The 21,940-nt window shown below is 41.5% G+C and overlaps 1 protein-coding gene across 1 annotated transcript in view; it reads right to left on the bottom strand.

Moving 5' to 3' along the window:
• Positions 1-395: 395 nt before the first annotated feature.
• The window catches only part of SEMA3D (semaphorin 3D), a 94,434-nt gene continuing 72,889 nt past the window's right edge, over positions 396-21,940 (bottom strand). Inside the window, exons 12-17 of the mRNA XM_085298950.1 lie at positions 19,491-19,579; positions 17,726-17,767; positions 16,294-16,451; positions 14,041-14,105; positions 11,788-11,927; positions 396-2,124 (exon numbers count right to left, since the gene is read on the bottom strand). Coding sequence (XP_085155076.1) covers positions 1,711-2,124; positions 11,788-11,927; positions 14,041-14,105; positions 16,294-16,451; positions 17,726-17,767; positions 19,491-19,579 — 908 coding nt within the window. The 3' untranslated portion in view covers positions 396-1,710. The remainder of the gene's footprint in view (positions 2,125-11,787; positions 11,928-14,040; positions 14,106-16,293; positions 16,452-17,725; positions 17,768-19,490; positions 19,580-21,940) is intronic.

The raw sequence follows: 21,940 nt of genomic DNA on the forward strand, positions 1-21,940 counted from the left end.
CATACACATTGCGGTATTTGTATTTTTCAACAGGGAGGAAATGAACAATGATGCAAATTGCATCCGCACAATTAGGGAGCAGGGACTGAGCGCACGCACCAGCACCGGCGTGGCGAAGGGCAGCCTACAGATTTCAGCGTCAAAGTTTTCAGTGCCTTAATGAGTTGCACACCAATTACACGGGTTTCCCACAGACTTTGCTCTCCAGATCTGCAGAATGCATGAGAAACGAGTAAAGTCTGTCGTTTTGGTATCCGTCAAAGCTCCTTTCCATGTGAGGAAGTGCCTAATTTGTCATTTCACACTCAAAAAGGCGTGAAAGGCAAAAGGGAAGGAGGTTAGATGGAAGAAGGAAAGGGGGGAGGGCAGCAGCTCATGACAAGAGACAGTAGGCCTAATTTTGAGCTTGTGTTTGTTGCTGCAAATCAGGTATAAATTCAGTTAAATCATAGCAATGTAAAACAGGTAAGAATGTGGCCCAGTGTTTCTGCTTACACAGAAAGATTAGACTTTTAAAACCAAAATATGAAACTAGGAACAAGGAACACTTTACAAATGAGATTATGGTCTATAGCAAATTTCTAACTTACATATTTTATTTACACGTGGACATCTTTTGTTTTATTTAATTATAATAAAAAGTATTAATTCCAACAATGCATTTTTTTCAACTTAAAAATACATAAAATCTTTGGGAGAAAAATCCCAAAGAATACACACATCTGAGGAATGTCTGCTCTGTGTCAAGAGCACTGGTCTCAGCCACTAAATACGTTTCCCTCATCGTCTTTTGTTTTAGCTTTGTTGTTGTCTTTTATTTTTCTTTCCCTCTGCATAAATTGATGCTAGCAAAGGGCCAGAGAAACAGTCAGATTAAAACCTTTAGAGAGATAGGAGAGGTGCAGGCAGGAATCCTATTATTCATTAATAGGATTTGTGCACATACCTCCCACGCATCACTTAGGAAATTTACTCCCAAGCATCTTGGTGGCAGTTTCAATTAGAGTCAACATTTCATTTCAGCAGATGGACTGCAAACTGATGGCTTCTCAAACTCTAATGGATAACGTTTTATAATTTCCCTCTTTTAAACTATGATTAGCTTTCTTCTTTTTGTGGGGAAAATGAATGTTGTCCCTAAGCCAATACTTAATTTGATTTTTTTGCTGAGCCTCTCTATGCTAGCAAATCCCACCCATGTGCCTTTATACAAGCCCCATGGGTAAGGGCGAGGGGGAGGGGGGCATTTTCCAGATCTCTCACGCTTTTCTACAGTGCTTCTTTTTCAGAAAGATGCCAAAGAACTAAAATACCTCTGCCCTCCTCTGAAATCTAGCTACCTCTGGGGTGGAACATGGCAGCAAGTGTTAACATGGGGACACGGACACTAAATCCTATGTGAAAATTATGCAAGAAGTACAGAACACAACTCATGTAGCCTCAGGCTATCCAGAAATTAGCTAAAGTGTACATCTTTTGTTCCTAATGAATGCATTTGAACATTATTGCCTGGTGTGTGGTACTCCAGTAAGAAACATCTCATTTGGTACCGTATCCCACGATACAATCTTGAACAGATTAACAGCGATGGTGAGTTATCTGATTTCAATAAGAAGCAATATGAATTCATAGGCAAGATGCACAAAACCATAACACAGTATTTTTTTTCTTTTCATGGAAAATGTCCTTTCTTTAAATAGAATTTCCAGACTACGTAGATGGTGGCCGGGCAGGCTCGTGGTGCCTTCGGTTTCGCTTTTTCTTCATCTCCTGCACGTGCTTCCACTTGGCCCCACCTTTGTTCCGCTGCCGCCGCTTCTCGCGGTGCCACATCTGTTCACAGTACTCGTCCAGGCTGAAGCTGGGGCTGCTGACCAGCTGGATGTAATCCTTGTACCTCAGCCGCGACTCGGTGAGCAAATCCCTCACCCGGCCCTCCTCGTCCTCAGTTTTCTGAGTGCTTTCCATTTGCCCGTTCTCAATGACGTTTAAATTCAGTTTCACGATGGTGTGGATGAAGGTGTGCTCCTGGGCTTTGCAGTAATAGGCTCCCGCATCCCGCTTTTGCAAGCTGCGGATCAGCAGCCCGTGCTCTGTTTTGATGATCCTTTCATCAGCCTTCAGCTGCATGGTCGGACAGAGAAGAACACAACACGTTAATTTAATTGGGAAAAGCAGAAGTACGCCAGTGCCGTGTTGAGCTGGAGGAAAGGCACGGCTGGCACATGGACCATCCCACCTCTTGGTTGCCAGCGTGCATGAGGCATGTGAAGCTCAGGGAGATACCATGCAATCCTTCCCATTTTGGAGTAGTATTCCAAATTACAGCATCTCTATCAGTAAGACTTCAGCACGCACTGGTAAAAGATGCATGCTGCACAGCTGAAAGGACCCCCACATTCAGCAGACCAAAATACAGTCAGGTGGCCTACACTCTCCACAGAAGGGTGGGCTTTTAGTGCCCACAAATCCCAATCATTTTTTAACTCATGAAGCAGAGACTGTTTTTCTTGGGGTATTTGTACTGCACCCAGCTTATTCGGGTCCTTGTATGTATCTGAATCACCGAGGCACTAATACATTTCCAAGAACTCCTCGTCCTGCTGATTTTTTAAAGTCACTTGCTCTGATTCTGATCTTAAACTGGGCTTTATAAAAGTGAGTTGATGATGGCTTTGACTCACTGAGACACAGTTAAAAGCACCCACTAAGACTAGAAGACTACAGCCCAACATAATTCTTCAATTATTTCATTATTTTGACTTTAAGATCTGTGAAAAAGAATTTGCAGGAAAAAAATGTAAATGTATAGGAAAAAAGATATACAGGAAAAGGAAAAAAAAGAGATATTTCAAGTGAGGGCTGAAATCTGTCAACGTGGAACCACACTTTGATTTATGAATGGAAATATTTTCAAAAATACAGCACAACATCCCTTGTTAAAAATCAAGAGAACCTTAGAGCAAAAACGCTGTCAGGCAAATCACATATCTGGTGATCTGAAAATGATTTACAAAATAAGCTAACTCCCACGAAACAACTGGGATGGAGCAATAGGCACCCAAATACTTTTGCAGCTGGAGAACATAGAAGGTAAGTGATTTGCCAAAGCCCATACAAAGATTAATAGCAGAGGTGGAAGTAGATACGAGAGCTTTAACTGCCAGTGTCTTCTCCTAACACCAATCTTTGCTTTGAAAGTGATCCTGTTCTAGGAGAAAGCCGTCACCTTGGGGCGTGCTATGTTCTGCTGCCACGCAGAGGCTGCAGCACCAAACAGCCTTGAACGGACCTGGAGTGCAGCTTGATTAGCCCACATGAAAGCCAGTACTTTAAATGCAGCACCAGCACTGCTGGTGGTATTGTTATAACGTATAAAAACTTCAGTGCAAGGCGGAGGGCCGGGTTTAAAAGGAGGAGGGGGCAGAGAGACCCGGCGTAGGATCTGGAAAATTTCCCAGGGTGCACATCTGACCCTCCAGCAAACTTCAGAGGAGGAAGATCAGGGAGGCATAAAGATGACTAAATTAGATTTATTCACAGTGGGTAAGCTACACACTGCTTCTTTATGTAAAAAATCTGCACACGATTCCCTCTGCTGCTCCATGGGAAAAGAAGTGTGTGTGCATGTGTGTGAGTATGCAATCTATGGGTACATATGCATATATACACAAAATATTTTTATAAATTTAGTACACACATATGATGACATTCAGTGGTAGCTGTTTTGTAATTGCTAGATAATTTTAGAGACCATTTCCAGATCCCTACAGAAAGCAATATACACACGGACATATTAATAATACATGCAGAGACAGGGGGGCTTTGGCTTGCTACTCTATCTGCTATAACAGTCTTGAGTAAGGTATAGATAGACAGACAGACAAACAGATCCATTCCTGTGTGTTGCCATTGATCTGACTGTATCAGAGATGTGAAATCAACTGCTGTAAAAGCAGGACACGGCTTTGGCAGCCTGGTTCTGTGACCAAACATTTGGCTCCTGCCACCAGCTGACAGCATGGAGTAGCCCCTCAATTTTAGCTTCTTTAACTGTAAACTGGATATATCCATGCCTACTGGCACCAGCAGCAGGAAAGCTTGCTAATTTCAGCAAATTCCTGGAAAACAGATTATCTTCTGACAACAGGTGCTACACAAGCACAAGCTAGTTTTGATTTACTACACTGAGTTTAAACCAGAGAACTCGCAGTCAATACGTAAGCACTCACACAGACGATAGCAAGGGGACAGACTAGAAAAAAACACTTTTCCATCTCCAGAAGCTACAGAATAGGGCAGTAGTTTTCAATTTTAACAGCTGGTGACACATCATTCAAAGCAAAACTCTGTTCCTTTCTTACAGTTGCAGTAAATATAGGAGCACAAAAGGTATTAATGAATTCAAAGATGAGTAGCTGTAGGCAGAAATAGGTCTAGGGCAAGTGTTTCCTTGTGGTGTTGTACTCCACAAAGAGAAGGGAGAGCAGGGCCAGGTGGAAATGATCACGTAGAGCTTTGGTTGTCCCCACGCGACAGGGAAACCTTTTTCTTCTGCTAGGCTTCACACTAATGATGGCAAATCCTACACATCAAAGTGTGAGAAACTTGGGGAAAAGAAAGATGCGAAGAAGCAGCTAAATCCCAGACATTTGGGTTTCATAAAGTGCTACCAAAGACCCAGTTCCCACACTGTCTAAGTGAAAACAGGACCGATCTCTCCAGGTTCGAGGCTCGATGCAGTTGCACCAGTCGCATCTGCCTGTCCATGGCTCTACCAGTATCGTAGTCCAGAGCGGCTCGACAGCTGCGCACCTCCCACACTTGGACACCCTCCAGCTGGCTGCTGCAGTTGGCTCTGCGCCGCTCCAGAGAGCCCCACTAGCGCTGCGCCTATTCACCAGTGAAAGGACGGCAGCAGAATGGAAGATCTACAGCTGAAAAGACCACCGACCCCCAACGCCAGCTTCCTGCGACTTGTAGCTATTTACCATTGTGCCTTCACTTTCTGGTCTTAAACGTGCTAACTAACGGAGTTGGTCCCGCTCTGCCTTGGGATACCCCAGAGAAAGCTATCAGACTCTACCTTGGTTGTGCCCCTTAATCGCAGCCCATCATGACTCCCATTTTTAACGAAGTAGCGCTCTTGCAGAATATCCTGTGTTAACCTTGGGTACTGATTTACGGTGACTGTCACCTCCTTCTTCTCTGTGGCTTCATTGCTCATTCCTTTCTTATGCTCTGGCAGGATGAAATTATGGCTCCGATTTCACACCGATTGAGCAACACTTCATTATTGTTTTTCCTCCTCACTTCTCTTTTTGGTATCCTGTTTATGTTGTTTTACCCGCAGGTTCAGAACTCTTCCTGCCTTTCCTCTCTACTTGTTTCCCCACAGGGCTCTGGAGTTTCATAAACACCTGGCATTTCATTACTTGGTAGCAGATCTTTAACCTTTCACTTGAATTCTTAATGTGTTCTTTGGTTCCTGAGCTATAGATTTAAAACGTATTTTATTAAATTTGGGGGATAGTGAAAAGCCTAGTTAGGTAAAAGACATCATTTTATCTTGGTCAATTATGGATTCACTTTTTTTTTTAATATACCCTAATCAATAACTCTTGTATTGTAACTCTTAAACTATTTCTAAATAGGATTTAACAATTCAGAAGTACAAAAGCCTTAATTTATAAAAGCATGTTGATATATGCTTAAATTTGGGCATACAATAAATATTAAACATCAGAAAAATAGTTTTGTGCAAGAGGGAACAAATTGAGAACCACAAAAATGAAGCAATTGATTAGTATTGGCTTTCTTTTGTTAGTGGAGTGGGATCGTATTTTGACAATATTTTGTCAGCAAATGGTATTTTTTAATCACTACAGTAAGGACTTAAAGTTTCCCTAAGATACATTACATAAAGCACGGAGCATGCAAGAGAGAACAGCAACATTTGACAAAAGAAAAAAACCTCCATGTACATCAAATACTAAATTTTCACAACTTGAATTTAGCAACAGAAGAAGAATAGGCATTGCCAGTAAAGAAGGCAAATCTTTAAACAATCAGGAGGTGGAAAACAACCAGGATTTGAAAGAGCTGTGGCACCAGGTTAGGTCAATGCCTTTTGTCCTTTGCTAATGATGTGTTTAGATAGCTCCCTCTTTACAAATAATTCACATGTCAACTCTTTCACAGTTAAAACACTGCACCTGTCTGGGAGAAGAAAGTGGCTTCAAAGCCTGCCCTCCCTCATTAATCAACATGTGAAAAAAATGCTAGAGGTAAAGCTGGCCTAATCGAGGGTTAGCTGCAATGCCTGAACAAATTGAGAGTAGGAGAAAGGAAAATGGGGAACATTTGCTGAGAATTCACATTCATCTTCTTCTCCACATTGTCGTCTTCTTCATCACCCTCATTTGACTGGAAATGAAGGTCAGTCTGGTTTTGTTGGAGTTATTGTTACATGCCACTTTGTTGCTTTTGTACTGGGAAAATAATCATTTAACTCCAATATGGCTGTAGAGTTAATTTTTCTCTCTCTTTTCTTCCCTTTTTTTAAAAAAACATCTTCTTTTATTTACTGACAAACCACAAGAAAAATGAGGAATGTGTTGCTAGTCTAATGCCACTGTGGAGACACATGAGTCTTATTATTAGTAAGGTGAAGCTAACATCTCTTTATAAGCCTAATTTTTAAACTCCTATCCCCAAATATATTCAAAGCAAAACAAAAATATCACAGGACATAGCTCAATTCAGATTTTTTCATTTTTATGTTTGTTACAAAGGCGACGGTGGCCATCATGACACAAAAATCTCCGGCCACAGAACGACATGGCAACTTTTGCTTCCTTCACGGACGTAATCCCAATAAGGTTAACTAAACAGGACAGAGATCTGGGCTGGCTAAAATGAAAAATGCATTCTAAGTCTGGCTCAAACGCAGAAAAGAAACTTTTTTGCTCCTATGGGATAACTGGGTCAAAGTGTTGTGCCTAGCAGGACATCTTCTCTAATCCTGTACTAAAACTTGAGATGGTCGTTAGGCTGGGTCTTCCAGGAAAAAACAGCCCGTGCTGTTGGGCAGGAGTATGGGAAAGAGCGAGAGCTGTTGAGGTAGAAACCAGGATGTACTTCAGCCTCCCAGTGGCTTCCTCTCCCCTCCTCCCTCCCAGCTATGGACAGAGCAAGAAAGAGCGAGTTAAGAGATCAGCGCATGTTCTGCATGTCAGACCGTATCGCTTGTTCTGTCCCCTGCAACGGTACGTGGCATTTTGGCAAATTTGGGGCCACAGGAGACTAAGGGTAAAAACCTACATCAAGTTGAGAGTGGAATATTTTTAAAAGCCACTGCATACCAAAACTAATGGCTTTGTATTTGCTAATGGCCCTGCACTTGCTTTTCCAGCCTCGACACCTATTATATACGTAACACAACACATAGGAATTTTAAGAGAAATAAGCATCTGATTTTTAAGCTTCAGAAAACTTCAGAACTTTAAGATGTTATGAACAAATGACATCCCAGCATTTTTTTTTTTAAACACAAATTCCAGTCCCAATAAAGCTCTCCCTCAACCCAATGACTAACACGGCAAGCACAGGAATAAACATGATCAATTGCGTGAGCACCGCGAAACACAAAAGCCTTCGATATTCGACTCGTGACCTTAAAACAGCCCCAAACTACAGGGAAATGTACTCCCACTGGCAGCCAAATGACCTGGTGACAGCTTCTGTGCCACAGGAGATCCTGTCCCTTCCCACAGGTCGTTCTGGCTGGAAGTCGGAGTCTGAACCATGACCTGGCAGGTGAAATGTCGGAGGCATCCTGCTGGGCCAAATGCTTCCCATCTAGTCTGGATTTTGCCCTTTTCCTTCCCTCAGGAAGCTGTACTGCATGTCATGGACAAGGCGTAACCATCTATTTGTAAAGCGAGGTTTGAAGATTTGCTGAGACATTATAGTTACCGCTCTGGAACTAAAAGTCCGTAACTTAAGTTCCAGGTGCAGAGTCATTTGCAAAGCATGGTATTGTCATCACAATAACTTATACCTTTAAGACACACACTAAAATAATGTATGGTGTTATTTGAGAAATCTACTGCAGGAAGAGAGAAAGAGCAGAAAATATAATTGCAATGGGAAAAATTATGGCAAGGCATTGGCTGAGCAAAGATCAAGCTACACATTAAATATGACTACACTGTTTCTTCCACATATGGTATTTTGGTCAAACTGAATAAATTAAAAAAAAAATGCCAATTGCTCTGTCTATCTTTATGTATTTTCTTGGGCCTCCAATTAGGCACTAACATTGATTAATTTATTTTCAGCAATGAACTAGATTTCAAATTAGAAAACATCACATTCTTAATTTCTAGATCCTCAAATTAAAAAGAGACTTAGTGTTTTAACCTGGAAATAGCCTTATTTTCAGTGACTGCTCAGAATATCTAAAGAGCTGGTCATTTATTTAGGCAGCAATATATAAAACTAGGACCATAGCTTCGGGTACATGCAGGTACATGGCATTCACAGATTAATATGTTTATCTTCAAAAATAACAAACAAAAAAAGCCCTTAAAAAAAATGAAATGTCCCAACATGACAATTCTGGATGTGCAAACTGAGTTTGATCTCACTGAGTTCCAGTTCTTACAACATTGAAATTAACCTGGGTGAAAACATTAGAAAATCTATTCCTAGAATAGAATTCTCTAGCAGGGACCAAGCAAAGCTAATAGATATATACTGTCTTTAAATGATCTTATCTTGCGATTGCCAGAGTGTGTACGCATTTATATAAACTATAGTCTTCAAAGACTGAAAAAATATATATATATATATATATAAAAATAAACTAACAAAATTACCCCCAAGGAATTCTGGAACACGTGCTCCAACTTCTATTTTATCAAAGCTAGACCATAGAAACACTGCTATGGCTTTAGGGACAATATGTGGTAATATTTGCCTACTGTTAGCATTCATAATGTAGACAATCTGTCTGAAGATTTCTTCTTCAAATTTTCTTCTAAATTTGCCTCAAAGGTTAATCTAGCCTTTTAGCAAAGCTTTACTTTTCTCGTACAAACAGATGTCAGACTGTTTACACAGAGCCAGCCCAGTAAACAGCGCTGTGCAAGGCTGCTCGTGTGCAAAGTAGTATGCTGGGCGCTTGCTAGAGATCCAAACGCCGTCACACGGCCGCACGTATCCCCTCGCTTTCTCGAGGTTACAGCCTCAGCTCCTTGCTCAGGAAAGCTGGAAAATCCCACAGTACAGCAGAATTGCTGCTTCTGGTATTTATAGTACTGGTACTTTGACCCCAAATAAGAAGCGGGTTCCCAGTTCACTGCCACAGCAAACATTTGGAAATAACAAACGGTGGCGGAAAGTAATACAGCCTTAACACGGGCTGTATTAGATAGGCTTATAGGCCGCCTTAACTTTGTTCAAGAGCTGGTTTGACCTGCAGTCTGATCGATAACCAAACGAGAAAGACAACTTGAACTTGGCTCCCTGACCTTCAGAGGCATAACTGAAGCTATGATTTATAAGAAAATCTACTGTTTTGCTGTTGTTTTTTAGTTTTTTTTCTGAATTTGGATAGACAAAACTCAGAAACAGCTCTTCATAAGGGTCTTTTAAATCTGGAAAATGATACTTATTGTGATTATGAAATACCCATTCTTCACAGGGAGCTGGCTGCATTAGGCAGAGTTTGTGGCTTTCTTTGAGAAACCTGGGCCCACGTTATAATTATAACACCTCATTTTTATAAGGGTTGAGGCCCCTCAAAACTTGGTATAAACTTCCTGTTCAGAAAAAGAGAAAAAAGACAGCAAGAAAAGAAAAAAAAGAAAGAAAAAGGAAAAAAGGAAAAATTTAAGTATCTGCTTAAATGTATTTGAAAATGAGACTTAAACACATGGTTAGAATTAGGCATGTGCTTAACTTGTTTTCCCGAGTGAGGATGGGTATAATCAAACATGTAAGGGTATTTTCTGAAATGTTGCCTTAGGGAAGTGGAGCACAGATTTTTCTGTGCAGGACAGTTAAAGGTAAATCAATTAAAGCACAAACCATGAATGCTTATTGGCCTTTAAAGACTGATAAACATAAGTTTGAGGCAGGTTTTGAGTTCAACCACCTGTGGCTGTGGGCATGCTTGGCCTGCTGATCGGAAGTCCACTTTTTTTTCCCCAAATATGGATTATAATAGAGGTTAAAGATAATATTTCAAAGCAGTAATCTCCTTCCTTTGGTATTAAGCCTGCATTATGGGAAATACTGTGTCTATAAATTAATGATATGTTCTTTCTCAGCAGAGGAAGGAATCTTTGGCAATGAAAAGCACAAGGAAGAGAAGGGAGGAAAATTAAAAGTAATGCAGTGTCACAGTCAATATTCAGTCCAGGATTTTTTTGTCTCATCTGGTGGAAAATCAGAAGCATCTTGAGGCCTCCTTACTCTGGCTTCTTCGGCCATCATATAATTGGGGTAGCAACTCTGGGGTGGCCTCCTGCTTGGAGGCTTCCCTTCATGTTGCAAGCAGTGCTTCTAGACTGCTGCAGCGAGCTACATCTCACCAAATGGGGCTGTTCTCACAGGCACTGCGCTGGCCTAGACCTCCCTGACTTTGCAAAACAACGAGCCCACGTTTGCACTCAGAAGGTCTCATAGGATGAATTATCATTGAGAGTGGAAGGCCAGGCCTGAAATCATGTTATGCATTTGATAGTTCCTGTCATTCAAACCAAATGTTATCTAGGTTGAACATTTAACAGAAAAGCCTATCTAACACCTGGGACCAGCTCATCGGAAAGGGCAGTGCTTTTCCCTTCTCCTTCCCTGTTGCCATGGTTGCAATCACAGCAGGACTTGGCCTCAGACACAAAACCACTCATGTGAGAGAAAGGCTATGAAGACTCCTGAGGTTTGAGACTGACTCAAAATGAGTCCAAATCAGTCCCAGCCCGTTGACCTTGGGCACTTGCTAGGGCCCCCTATATTTTGTCTCCAGCTCGGAGAGGAATCTGCAGGAAATTGTGAAGGGCGCAAGTGGGGAGCTGGCGTTTTCTCAAGGGCTGCTCCACCAGTGAGGACCCCTAACCTGGTCCTGCAGGAACGATGCACTATCGCAGATCTCACCACTTTCTACTCCAGATGCAAGGTGTGAATCTTTAACCTGACTTCTCCACATCAGTGCAGAGCAGCATTTAAAGAAAATCCTCAGGCTCCACCAAACAAGAAAAGTGAATAAAAGCTTTTGACTGCAGAGATCATTCCTTCCTCGAGCAGAGATGGAGGGAAGTAGGGAGCCATACATGGCAATTCTTAGCTACATTGCTTAACATGATAAGGGAAGGCAATCAGACACTAAAGTGAATAGAGGTTTGATTAAAAAGAATGTCCTGAACGTATTGTTGCTCATAGAAATAGCAGTTGTGCTAATTACTTGGGGGAAAAAAAAGAATTTTTTAGTATTCTGATTTTTTACCACTGTTTAAAGCCTAATTTATCTTTTTTTCTTTTTTTTTCTTCTTTTTTAAATGAGCAGGTAAGTTAGAGCAAATAAATAAAACTGCTTACAATACAGTGCAAATGGCTTCCCTCTTCCCCACTGCATGCCCGAAATGGTGATACCAGAATGCTATGCGATAGCTAAGGCACAGCAAGGAAAAGTAAAACATCTACTAATCCCAGTAACTCCTGCCTCTCAGTACTCAGCTGAATTCTCTGTAGAGGAAACTTGCCTTGATGGCTATAACTTACCTCTTCTCGATGCTCTTCTCCAGACCGTTGAATATACCACCTAATAGAGGCTTGCTGGGATTTAGGAATACATTCCAGAAAAGTTGAATTAAATTCAATGCCAAAAATCACCTTTTCATCAGCAGTTTCATGACTAATGCCTGGAAAGCAAACATGGTACAGGAGATTAACCCTGACCTGATTTTTAAAGCAATGGGAAAATAGCCTGATTCAGAACAGATGCTATACGAGTGAGTGAAGTATAAAAAAGCAAAAGGAAACTTAACTTTTAGCTTAAAACATAACTATGAGGATTTAGAGGCGGCTGCTAACTTTCCTTCAGTGCAACTGGTTTTTAAGGAGGTCAATAAAATCTGTATCATGGGTTTGCTCCATTTTAAAGCTGAGGCTTTCACCTTTGAGGAATTTAAAACCTGCTCTGTATTTTCTTGTACGTAACGCTACTACTGAACCTGACAGAGGTGGAGCAGGGACTGAAGGTAGGCTGTAGTCACTAAGGTCTGCTTTGGTCCTCCCGGACACTGCGAAGGAGTCGCAGGACCATTTCAGTTTACCTTCCTTAAGCGTAATTTGGAGTGCCAGGTAGCATGCCCCAGACAAAACGTTACAGTTGAAATGAGCAGATCTGGGTCCCCTTCGTGGTCGTCTGTAAAACCTAAGCATGTCGTTTCTAATCTCCGCTCTCCTTTTCCCTTTCTAGGGCTTTATCTATGTCTTATTTGCCTTATCACTAGGCACAAGCTGTTTCTTACACTCTGCCTATAACAGAGAGGAAGGTGAAAGCAGTGGCTTCTCCCAAATCAAAAGTCAGCTCAACAACAAAATGGATAGAATTTTGTTTTTTCAATATAATAAGTACTTATAGGAGCCCTCCAGAAATCCAGGTTCTCTGTTTTAATTGAATTTCTTCTATTTCACTGTGCCACAGAGATTTCAGTAAAGCCAGGCAACTTCATACTGCCAATACAGTCTGCAGGTAGAGAATCTCACATGGTGGAACACTAAACTTAAGTAGGCTTTGGGGCCATAATATTATTAATTATCACAAATACCATAAATAAGCCAAGAGCTTGGAGTGGTATAGGCCAGCTTCATGGCTTTATAGCACACAGGGGTCATCCACAGCTGGATAAATTTTCTGTTGGTGGCACTACAGCAGGGCCAAGGATTTGTTTTAATTTGTGTGCTAAGTGGTTTTACTTTTGTCCAGTAAAACCGACTCTTTCACTGTTTCTTTATCCTTCCAGGAAAATGTGACATTTCTGCTGGTACTGCTGTAACTGTGAGCTTTACACAGTCTCAGATACCACTATTTGGAGACTGACGGTAAACAGTAAGTGGGGAAATTCTGGCCCTTTGGGAATCAACAGGAGTTTTGCAATTGACTTTAATGGAAACGAGATTTTTACCCCAACTTTCTAATTATGTCTGCATGTACACATGCACAGAGTCCTGTATACTGTGCAGCAGACTTGGGCTTTGATCCTGTGGCGAGCAGCTCTGATTTCTGCAGTGACTCACGCTGAGATCTGCGGCAGGCATCCAGCACCGCCGCGGCATGAAAATAACCAGAGATCAATCGAAAGTGGTGGCTTTGCTCGAATCAAACTGCGCCATACAATCAATACTGTTTTGACTGGGCTGTTCACTTTAATAAGTGAATATAAGAACCCCAGACAAACCCCCGCCTGGGTCTGAACGCTTCCCGTTCATTTTGCGCTGCCGCAGAGATTGCTGCGCAACCGCAGGGTTTCGTACTGACGGAGCACGCTGTAAGCGAGCGGCTGCGGTCGCCAACGGAGCAAGCCAGACGCGATGGCAGTCGAAAAGAGGGGCTGGGAAAGGGAAGAGGGAGCTGACCGGAGCGGGTCTGGGCTCCTGTTAATAGCAGGGGTGTTTCAGCAGCCGAGGGGAGGAGGAGCTGCCCAGTTTGGCAGCTGGAGCTGGGCCTTGGGACTTTTGTCCCACGGTACGCGGCGGCAGGGAAAAGGATGGAGCAGTCCCCGTTCGCCCACACGGCTTTCCTTACGGGATTATCTGCTCCGTGCAAGGATCACGAGGGGTGTTGTACCACGCCTCCATGTCTCGGCACAGGTCACTGCAGCACGAGAAACGTATTCGAGGTACACCAACAGCGACAGCTTTAACGGTGTCAGTCCCTCCGGCTCAGCAGGGATGCGCAGTCAGACAGAGACACTTACAGCAAACCGTTACTGAAGTGACCAAAGGAAAAGAAAGGTGCAAAACACTCACTGTCTTCCACATCCCAGCACTGTGCAACGGGGTCTCCATATTTGACATCTTGCCTTCTGGCTCGCCTATGGGAAGAGCATGAAAACTTGTAACACTTCAGGCATAATTGCTGGAATTCAACAACAAAATGCAGAGGAGTTCAGCAGATGTGGACTCGCATTGCTCCCACCCTACTGCTGACAATTACAGTCTTAACTAAAACCAGCCTCACCCTCAAAGCAGCATGTGGCCTAGAGAGATTTGTACAACCGACATCAAGAGAAAGGCTTGTGATTTGGGGAAAACCACTGGGAAGGGAAAGAGAGAAAAGGAGAGAGAAAAAAGTCTGCCTAGAATAAAAGATGTGCAATGTGGTGACAGAACATCTAAATGTGCTCCAGGAGCACTGTCACAAATCTTCTGGTGGGACTGGCCATCTTGGGAATACTCAGAAACATCTGTAATGTTGCCTGTTGTGAAAAAGAGCTCAGGTTCAATGGGTAATATTCAAAGTTGAGCTCAAAATCTGCCCAGCATAACTAGTAAATCAACCATTAAAATGAAGAAGGAAAAGTTTACGTTTTATTGTGATTTTTTTAAAAAAAGAAAAAAGTCAAATCTGATTATCTTTATGAAGAAATGAATAGAGTAAGCTCCTGATAGTCAATAGCTCTGGACTGTCTACCCAGTTCCACAATTAACTGGCTTGGTAATCTCTGGGTATGTTACTTAAAGTTACTGTGATTTAGTGTTGTTTCATTGTAACAGTACTAAAAAAAATAACTCCTCCCGTGTCAACGAGCACTTTTATCTCCTGAGAGCTAGAAATGGAAGTTCATATTTTGATTTTTCAGTACAAGAAGTTGAGACACAGGAAGGACCTCACTTTCTCAGTCACAGTAAAGGCAGCAGGGCCTTACAAACACGAAGCAACGCCTCAGCAGGAAAGTTAGATCCTGAGGCAGAGGTGTCCGCTATGGTAAAAGCTTTAGACATGCTGGAAGCACAGGCAGCTAGACAGAGGAAAATATTTAAGAAACTGATCTACTGGAGGATTCCCAAGGCCAGTCACCCATCCCTTTTTTTGGAGCTACAGCCTTTTGGCCTACCCACCAGACTGAACATCTGTTTAAGAGCATGGACCATCAATCTCTGTATCCCAGTCCCACCTCAGACTTCAGCAGGCCTCACATGTGACTAACTTTGCAGTGAGCCTGAACACTTGCTTTTCTGTTTTCATTTACATTTCGCTGAATTTAGTTTATTTTGGCTTTGAGGGAAAATACATAAAGTTCCATGACACCATGACACAATAACCTATGACTCATTAACTTCAATGGTTTGTCTAATTGCTTAGTTCCAGTCCTGTAGTCCCTAAGGTAGAAAAAGGTCTCATTCCAGAGCCCAAGCTCAAACTGCAACCTCTGACCCTTACTACAAGAATTACTGTCAGGAAGGCTTCCTCCAAAGAGGAAAGAAGAGGCTGTGAAGGCAGTGAGGTCGGAGCTCTGGCTAAATCAGCCAGCAGTCCAAGAGGGGCATCACATGCCAAATCAGCAAACTTAGTTGCTGCACTGCTGCAGCCTGTGGCATGCTCTCCCTTCACACAGATTCGTGTTAGTGGGTAAAGGAGGTAGGCACAGAAAGTTCAGAAATAGCTCCCTTCTTTCCAGAAAAACTGCTCCTGATGTGCACAAAACATACCACTTAAATCTCTGTCTCCCTCCCATGGCTAGCTCATGAATACAACTTATAAGTGATACAATAAGCCATATTTAGGTTAATTAAATGAGACAGGAGAAGCTCACTAGTTTAAACTCGATGAGTTAAGTGCATTTTGTTATTGATCACTCTGGGTTACCGTACTAAACTCCACCATATGACTATGACCCTACCCAAACTCCACTGTGTGCTATGACCCTATGCAAAAAGAGATGCTCCTGCACGTCTCTTCCATTGCTGCACTCAGGCAGAGTCAGCCACAATCAGGCCCTCAGTCTGAGCATCTTGTACTTTAAAGCACTTGGCATAAAAAAGGGAAGTGATGGATTCACAATGTTAGTTGCAGTAGCTGAGTTATTGTCACACATGCCCAAACAGTGTTACATTGGCTTCACAGCTCTTCTAGCAGAAATATAAATATGCCCAAAGCTTGATCAAGATTTTAAGGCAAAAGGCATGCTAAGTAAAAAGGCAACACATTCTGATTGGGAAAGTTCTTAAATTCTTGCAGTGAGGACGATCTTTTACAGCCCATTGTACTCTTCTCCTCACCTTTTAGAAGTGGGCGCATATCTGGAACACGAGCTTCCATCCCAGGCACAGTATGGGTCTCTGGCGAGGCAGCAGTCTGCACAAGCCTTCCCATACGTGTGACATCTGTGCAGAGAGAGCTGAACCAATCCATCCCTGGAACCAATGTACAATTGTTGCTGCAAATCAGGCAAAGCAAATGAATTAGGAACATTCTCCAAGTAGCCCTTTTTAAAAAGTTCCCTTCCGCACTGCCACATATGCAGACTTTCAACCTTGTCCCAGATTTTATAAAACAAGGGAGAATCCCCCCCCCCCTCCTTTGCTGCAAAATGTTTCTCAGGACTCTGTGTGAACTGGCCAATCTCCATCAATTCCTGACAGCATTACAGAGCAGGGAGAGGACTGTAGTCCTGGAAAGACACCAGCACTCAACACCAACACCTTTAGCCTGAACGTGCTGCATTAAAAAATCAGAAGCCACCCCAGCGAGAGTAGTTTAACAACATGTTTATAAAACAAGGGGAAGGATAGCCGTGACATTAAGAATCCGGACTGGGAACTAGCGATGACCTTGTGTGGATAAAACATTATCTTCTTTTGCTTCTGTTCCTCATGTAATATGGGGATAACATTACTCCCCTCTCCCCGACGTGTGAGCGGGTTGCCTGCTGAGACAAGGGTGGTCCAGCGGCTGGCTGCTGAGCCGGATCTAGCTCCAGCGGCGCTTCCAGCTGGCCTGCCACCTTTTTCCAGGGGTGATGGGACGCAGCTGTGCGATGCGTGCCTGCACGGCGGAGCGCCTCCTCCCCGGCACGGCACGCACGCTGTGCCAGGGCTGCTCTTGCCACCTCGGCGGGGCAGGAGCGGGGAGATCTGGTGTCACGCTGTCTCCTGAGCGCGCACGTGGCCACCGCAGAGCTGCCATAAAGCAGTTTCCCATAGGAAGGTTCCCAACAGGGACTGGCCCCTGCAGTTGCCAGGATTGGACCACCCAGATTTAGACTGTGAATCTGGAGCACTGCGACCAGTTTTCAGTCTGTGTGCACACAACTTTTAGCACGAGGCCCTAATCTTAGTGAAGTCTCTTGACTACTAATAACATAATAACAGCAATAACAGTAATAATAATTTATAACTAGATTGCATAGAGCCAAGCATTTCTAGCGACAGGAAAATGAAATGCGCATTGACTTAATTCACAAATCCCACAACCATATGACTAAAGATTTGTTTCCATGAATAATTACCAGCTTGGGTACACAAATTACTGTTTGTAAGCAAATGTGAATTAGGCAGGCAAACAAGTTCAAATATATCTTTCTTTCCAGATACACTTTAAGAGTCATCCATGGAAAGTTGGCCAATAAGTAACAGATATCACCTGAATTTGCTAAGCTGGATGTCAAGTATATGCTATATCTTTCATTGATTAAATAAGCTTTTAAATTACCTGCTTTTGAGAAATCTCCATAGTCGAGATAAATGAAGGGTGCTGAAAAATAAATCAGTAAAGCTTACTAATTTACATATTCTTTTATTATTAATGAAAAAGAGAACAGAACTGAACATCTGCTTGACAAAAAAAGTGAATACAAATCAAAAAAAGATCAATTTACTTGTTTTAAACAAAAAAGGGAAAAAAAAAAAAAAAAAAAAAAAAAAAAAAAAACACTAAAAAAAAACCCTCCTCCCTCCAAAATCTCTACATATATGCTTCCAGAAATACCTCCTATTAGTTTTCCCTGCTACTCATGAGATGATTGGTTTTAATTCATAGAGTTTGCGATTTACCCCATCCCAGGGACGAGCAATGAGCCTTCACATCAACTTAAGTTCTTATTAAGCATTATTTGAAAAGCTTAGATGGCACTTAAGAGATACATAGGGAGATCTTCTGCACCAGGATATACTTCACATTTATGAAAGACTGTGCAAGTTCTGCCAGTGACTGATGGAGGAATAGGACAGAGCTCAGAGTATCAGCTACCCCCTAATAGAAAATGATTAATCATCTAAGCCTATTGTTTAATTTTAATGTAGTCTAGGAAAAATTGAATGTTTTCTCAGCCCCTCACCCTCTTCAATTTTCTGTATTCAAAAGCACAAAAGTAACATTTATAAATGTTACCGATACAAATGTGAGGGAATGTCTGCTAAGCAGAAAAAAACAAAAATCTATTTTTTGCGTATTAAATATGATATGGTGCAGTTACCCTTGACGTTATATTTTAAGAATGCAGCAAATTGATGCACATACTGAAACTCATGATTACTTGGCAGAGCACCGAGTAGTCTTGGTATTTTCAGAGTGATATTTATAATTAGTGTCCAAGACAGTGGAAAGAAGACATGGAGATACTTTAAAAAAAAAAAAATAAAAAAGAGTAGTTTCATCATACGCATGACATATCAAAAGATACATGGAGAAATGTATTCCTTGAAATAATTTTTAAAGATTCAATTCTTAGGCTCGGGAAACAGTGTCTAAAATTCAACTTCATTTATTTAATATGAGTTAGAACTTTTGGCTATGACCTCCCATAGTACATAGGAGAGAGAATATATGAGAAAGTGATCAAAATGCCAGCGATATGAATTAACTTTAATGATGAAGTAAGGTGAAAACTGAGGAAAAGTGAGATTAACAGTAGGGAAAATGCAGATCTCCATTTTTCTACTGTAAATGTACTTCAATGTCAGATCTCTCACCAACATTGAGGTTAATCAGAAATTGTGCTGGTGCAGCAGAAAGGAGGTTTTGGCTTTTTAAAACTTCTGTTTATCAGGAAGTCATCAGTGTTAGCAGAGTAACTGTGACTTTTCTTTTCTATCATCCAGCCAGAATAACCATATCAAAGTGGTCAGTAATGTTCAGCCAGTTCTCATAAAAGAATTAAAAGACATTGACAATCAAAACTTTCTTCTTTTTATTAAATAATGGGTCTCACAATAAGACTGCAAGATGGAACAAGGCAAAATAAATGAAAAAGTCTTTCTATGAGTTTGAAAAATCATGGATTTTTCTTTCTTTCTTTCTTTATTTATTTTTTCAATTGACTTACCCAAGGAATATCAACATATTTAAAATTTTAAACAGTGCCCCTCTGGAAACTTGAACTAGTTCCAATAAACAAACAAACAGACAGATGAGGCCAATCTGGGCCTTAAAGTTTCCTAAAAAATATTTAATTAATATAGTTTCTATTAACACTTACCTTGAATATTTGCAGCTCTTCTAGGACTACCTCCTCCTTAGTCCACTTCTCCTTTGTGATACTCACAACTTTCAGTACTGTGCCTACGTCTGAAACATATGTAAAACCTACAATTATCTTTCAGTATAAAAGTGCTACTTCATTTCTTACTTCATATCAACTCGATCTCAGATTCTTAAAAAAATTGTGAGGTTCTAAATTTGGATTACAAAGAAAAAATTGGAATAATGGGCACTGGAAATCAAGTTACTGCATCAGGGATGTAGGCTTCAGATGACATCTGTCCCTGCTGGGTGACTGCATGGTCTCAAACACTACACTTGTGGCTTTACCACATGCACACACACGTAGGCACACACATAGGCACGCACACGCACACGCTCATGCACATACACACTCCCAGCTACAAGTTTCTGCATATTTCCTTGTCCCCAGAATTGGGGCCCATCTGACCTCCAAAGAGACCTAGCTTGAGGAGTTGCACTGGCAGGCAGTTATTTGCTTTTGTTTTAGAGGATTAATTTTCATCCAGCTGAGCTCTTTAATGAGAAGTAGGTTTCATTTTAATGCGGGGAATAATGCATTGTGTTTTTTTCTCATTTACCTGGTCATTTTAGGGAAATTTTTGAACAAATACCTCTTTCCACATCAGAATTTTTATTTAAAATCTGTAGAAACAGCTTATTCGGGCTTATTCGGATTTTTTTTTTAAGTTGAAATTATTTATTAATTTCGACCTGAATTCCTGGTTTGTGAAGAAAATAGCTACCCAGCTTAACTCATATCACCACAAATATGTGAATCTTGAACTGCCTTAAAAATAAACCTTGAAAATGTGTTGGGGAAGTTGGGGAGTGAGTGGCTGGAAAATGCAATGTGGAAACGACCTAAGACAACTTAATCCTAAATATTATGCGCAATATTGAAAAGATAGACTACAATACATCAAAATGGAAAGAGTGAGCTTTTCATTCTTGGTTTCTCCCAAACTACAGAAGATCATATCTAATCACACTAATCAAAGTTAAAAATATTTCACTTTGCCCTATGTGTTGGCCACTTTACCACACTAGCCGAGGTCTGTGTAAGTAGAAAGAACTGCAGTTCGGTTGGGGGTACAGAGCTGCGGGCGTTTCTAAACTCTGCAGCAGGATAGTTGGTTACATTCAAACACACAAGCTCCCGACCTGCTGCTGCTCAAAATCTCTTGAGCATTTGGCATATTTGTGTTCAATCTCTACATATAACATCTGAAATTTTATCTTCGATTTTATCTTTTTTTTTTTTCCATAGGACAAGTTTAAGCGGGTAAGATGGAACAAAAACATGTGCTTCTGGAAAAGAAAACTCTCACTTTTAACGAAGGTAATGTAGACAAAAAATGTTTGTGTATTACAGAGTGCCACCTAGTGACTACATGGTACTTGCTGGCCTAGAGATCTCCAAACTTGAAGAATTAATCATTTCTGCTGGCCAGTAACAGTTAAGCTGTGAGTATTCTAGCTGCTAATCTCTCAATAAACTTAATTCCTATGAGAAACTATTATAATCGAGGATAGCAAGACCCTGAAAGCAACCTTTACAACCACCGAAAAGCATATTTTCTACATTTTAAATAGCAAACCTGCCTTTTCTGACAGCTTACGTTTTAAAATGTTTATGTCTACATTATTATCACATGAAAAGTAATTTTTAGATGGCGTGGGCACTCTCTCAAATCCTAGGCATCACACAACTTGGAAACGTGGTCTCTTCTCCACTTTGATGACTAGAAGAATGACTGCCTTCAGAAAGCAACAAGGATCTTCCACGATCACGGGCAAAATTTATTCCTAGTCTTCCTAGCCAGCAGGTGGGAAAAGGCCATATTAATGTTCTCCGACATGAGTAAGCCTCTGTGCTTGCATCCTGGCACCCCCGTATCTGACAGGTGGGGATTGCAGAGGGACTCCTACACTTTTTTTCTTTGAAAGAAGGAGTTGTGAGAGGGGTTGAGCTGAAAGACATGCTCCAAGAGAGGCAATCTCCGAACTCCTGCGGCATGATACAGCTGTGAAGCTCTTGAAGGCTGAACCGACTCACACTTTGTAAGAGGTGACGCTCTGTGACATTTTAAAATCACTCTTCTCCAAAATACTCAATTTTATCACGGTACTCTGCAGAACACAAACTTTGCTTATAAGCCAGACCAAATACAGTGCAAACCAGCAGCCTCCAGGTAGATTCAGACAGAAACCTTAGTTTCTCCACAGCTCATGCCAGTAGTAGCTTAGCCCTTGGATAAATCTTTTCACCTCTGCGTACCTCAGTTTCTCCTCTTGTGAGATGGGGATAATGACAGCAATCTCCTTAGCAAAGCATTCGGATCTACTAATGAGAAATGCTTTCTAAGAGCTGTTAATACTCACAGAACCTCAAACTGTGGATTGAGAATAAGGAATTTCAGTAAG

The sequence above is a fragment of the Rhea americana genome, unplaced genomic scaffold (genome assembly GCF_003343005.1).
Source record: "Rhea americana isolate MKP2758 unplaced genomic scaffold, rheAme1 scaffold_1, whole genome shotgun sequence".
In the NCBI taxonomy this organism is placed as follows: Eukaryota; Metazoa; Chordata; class Aves; order Rheiformes; family Rheidae; genus Rhea; species Rhea americana.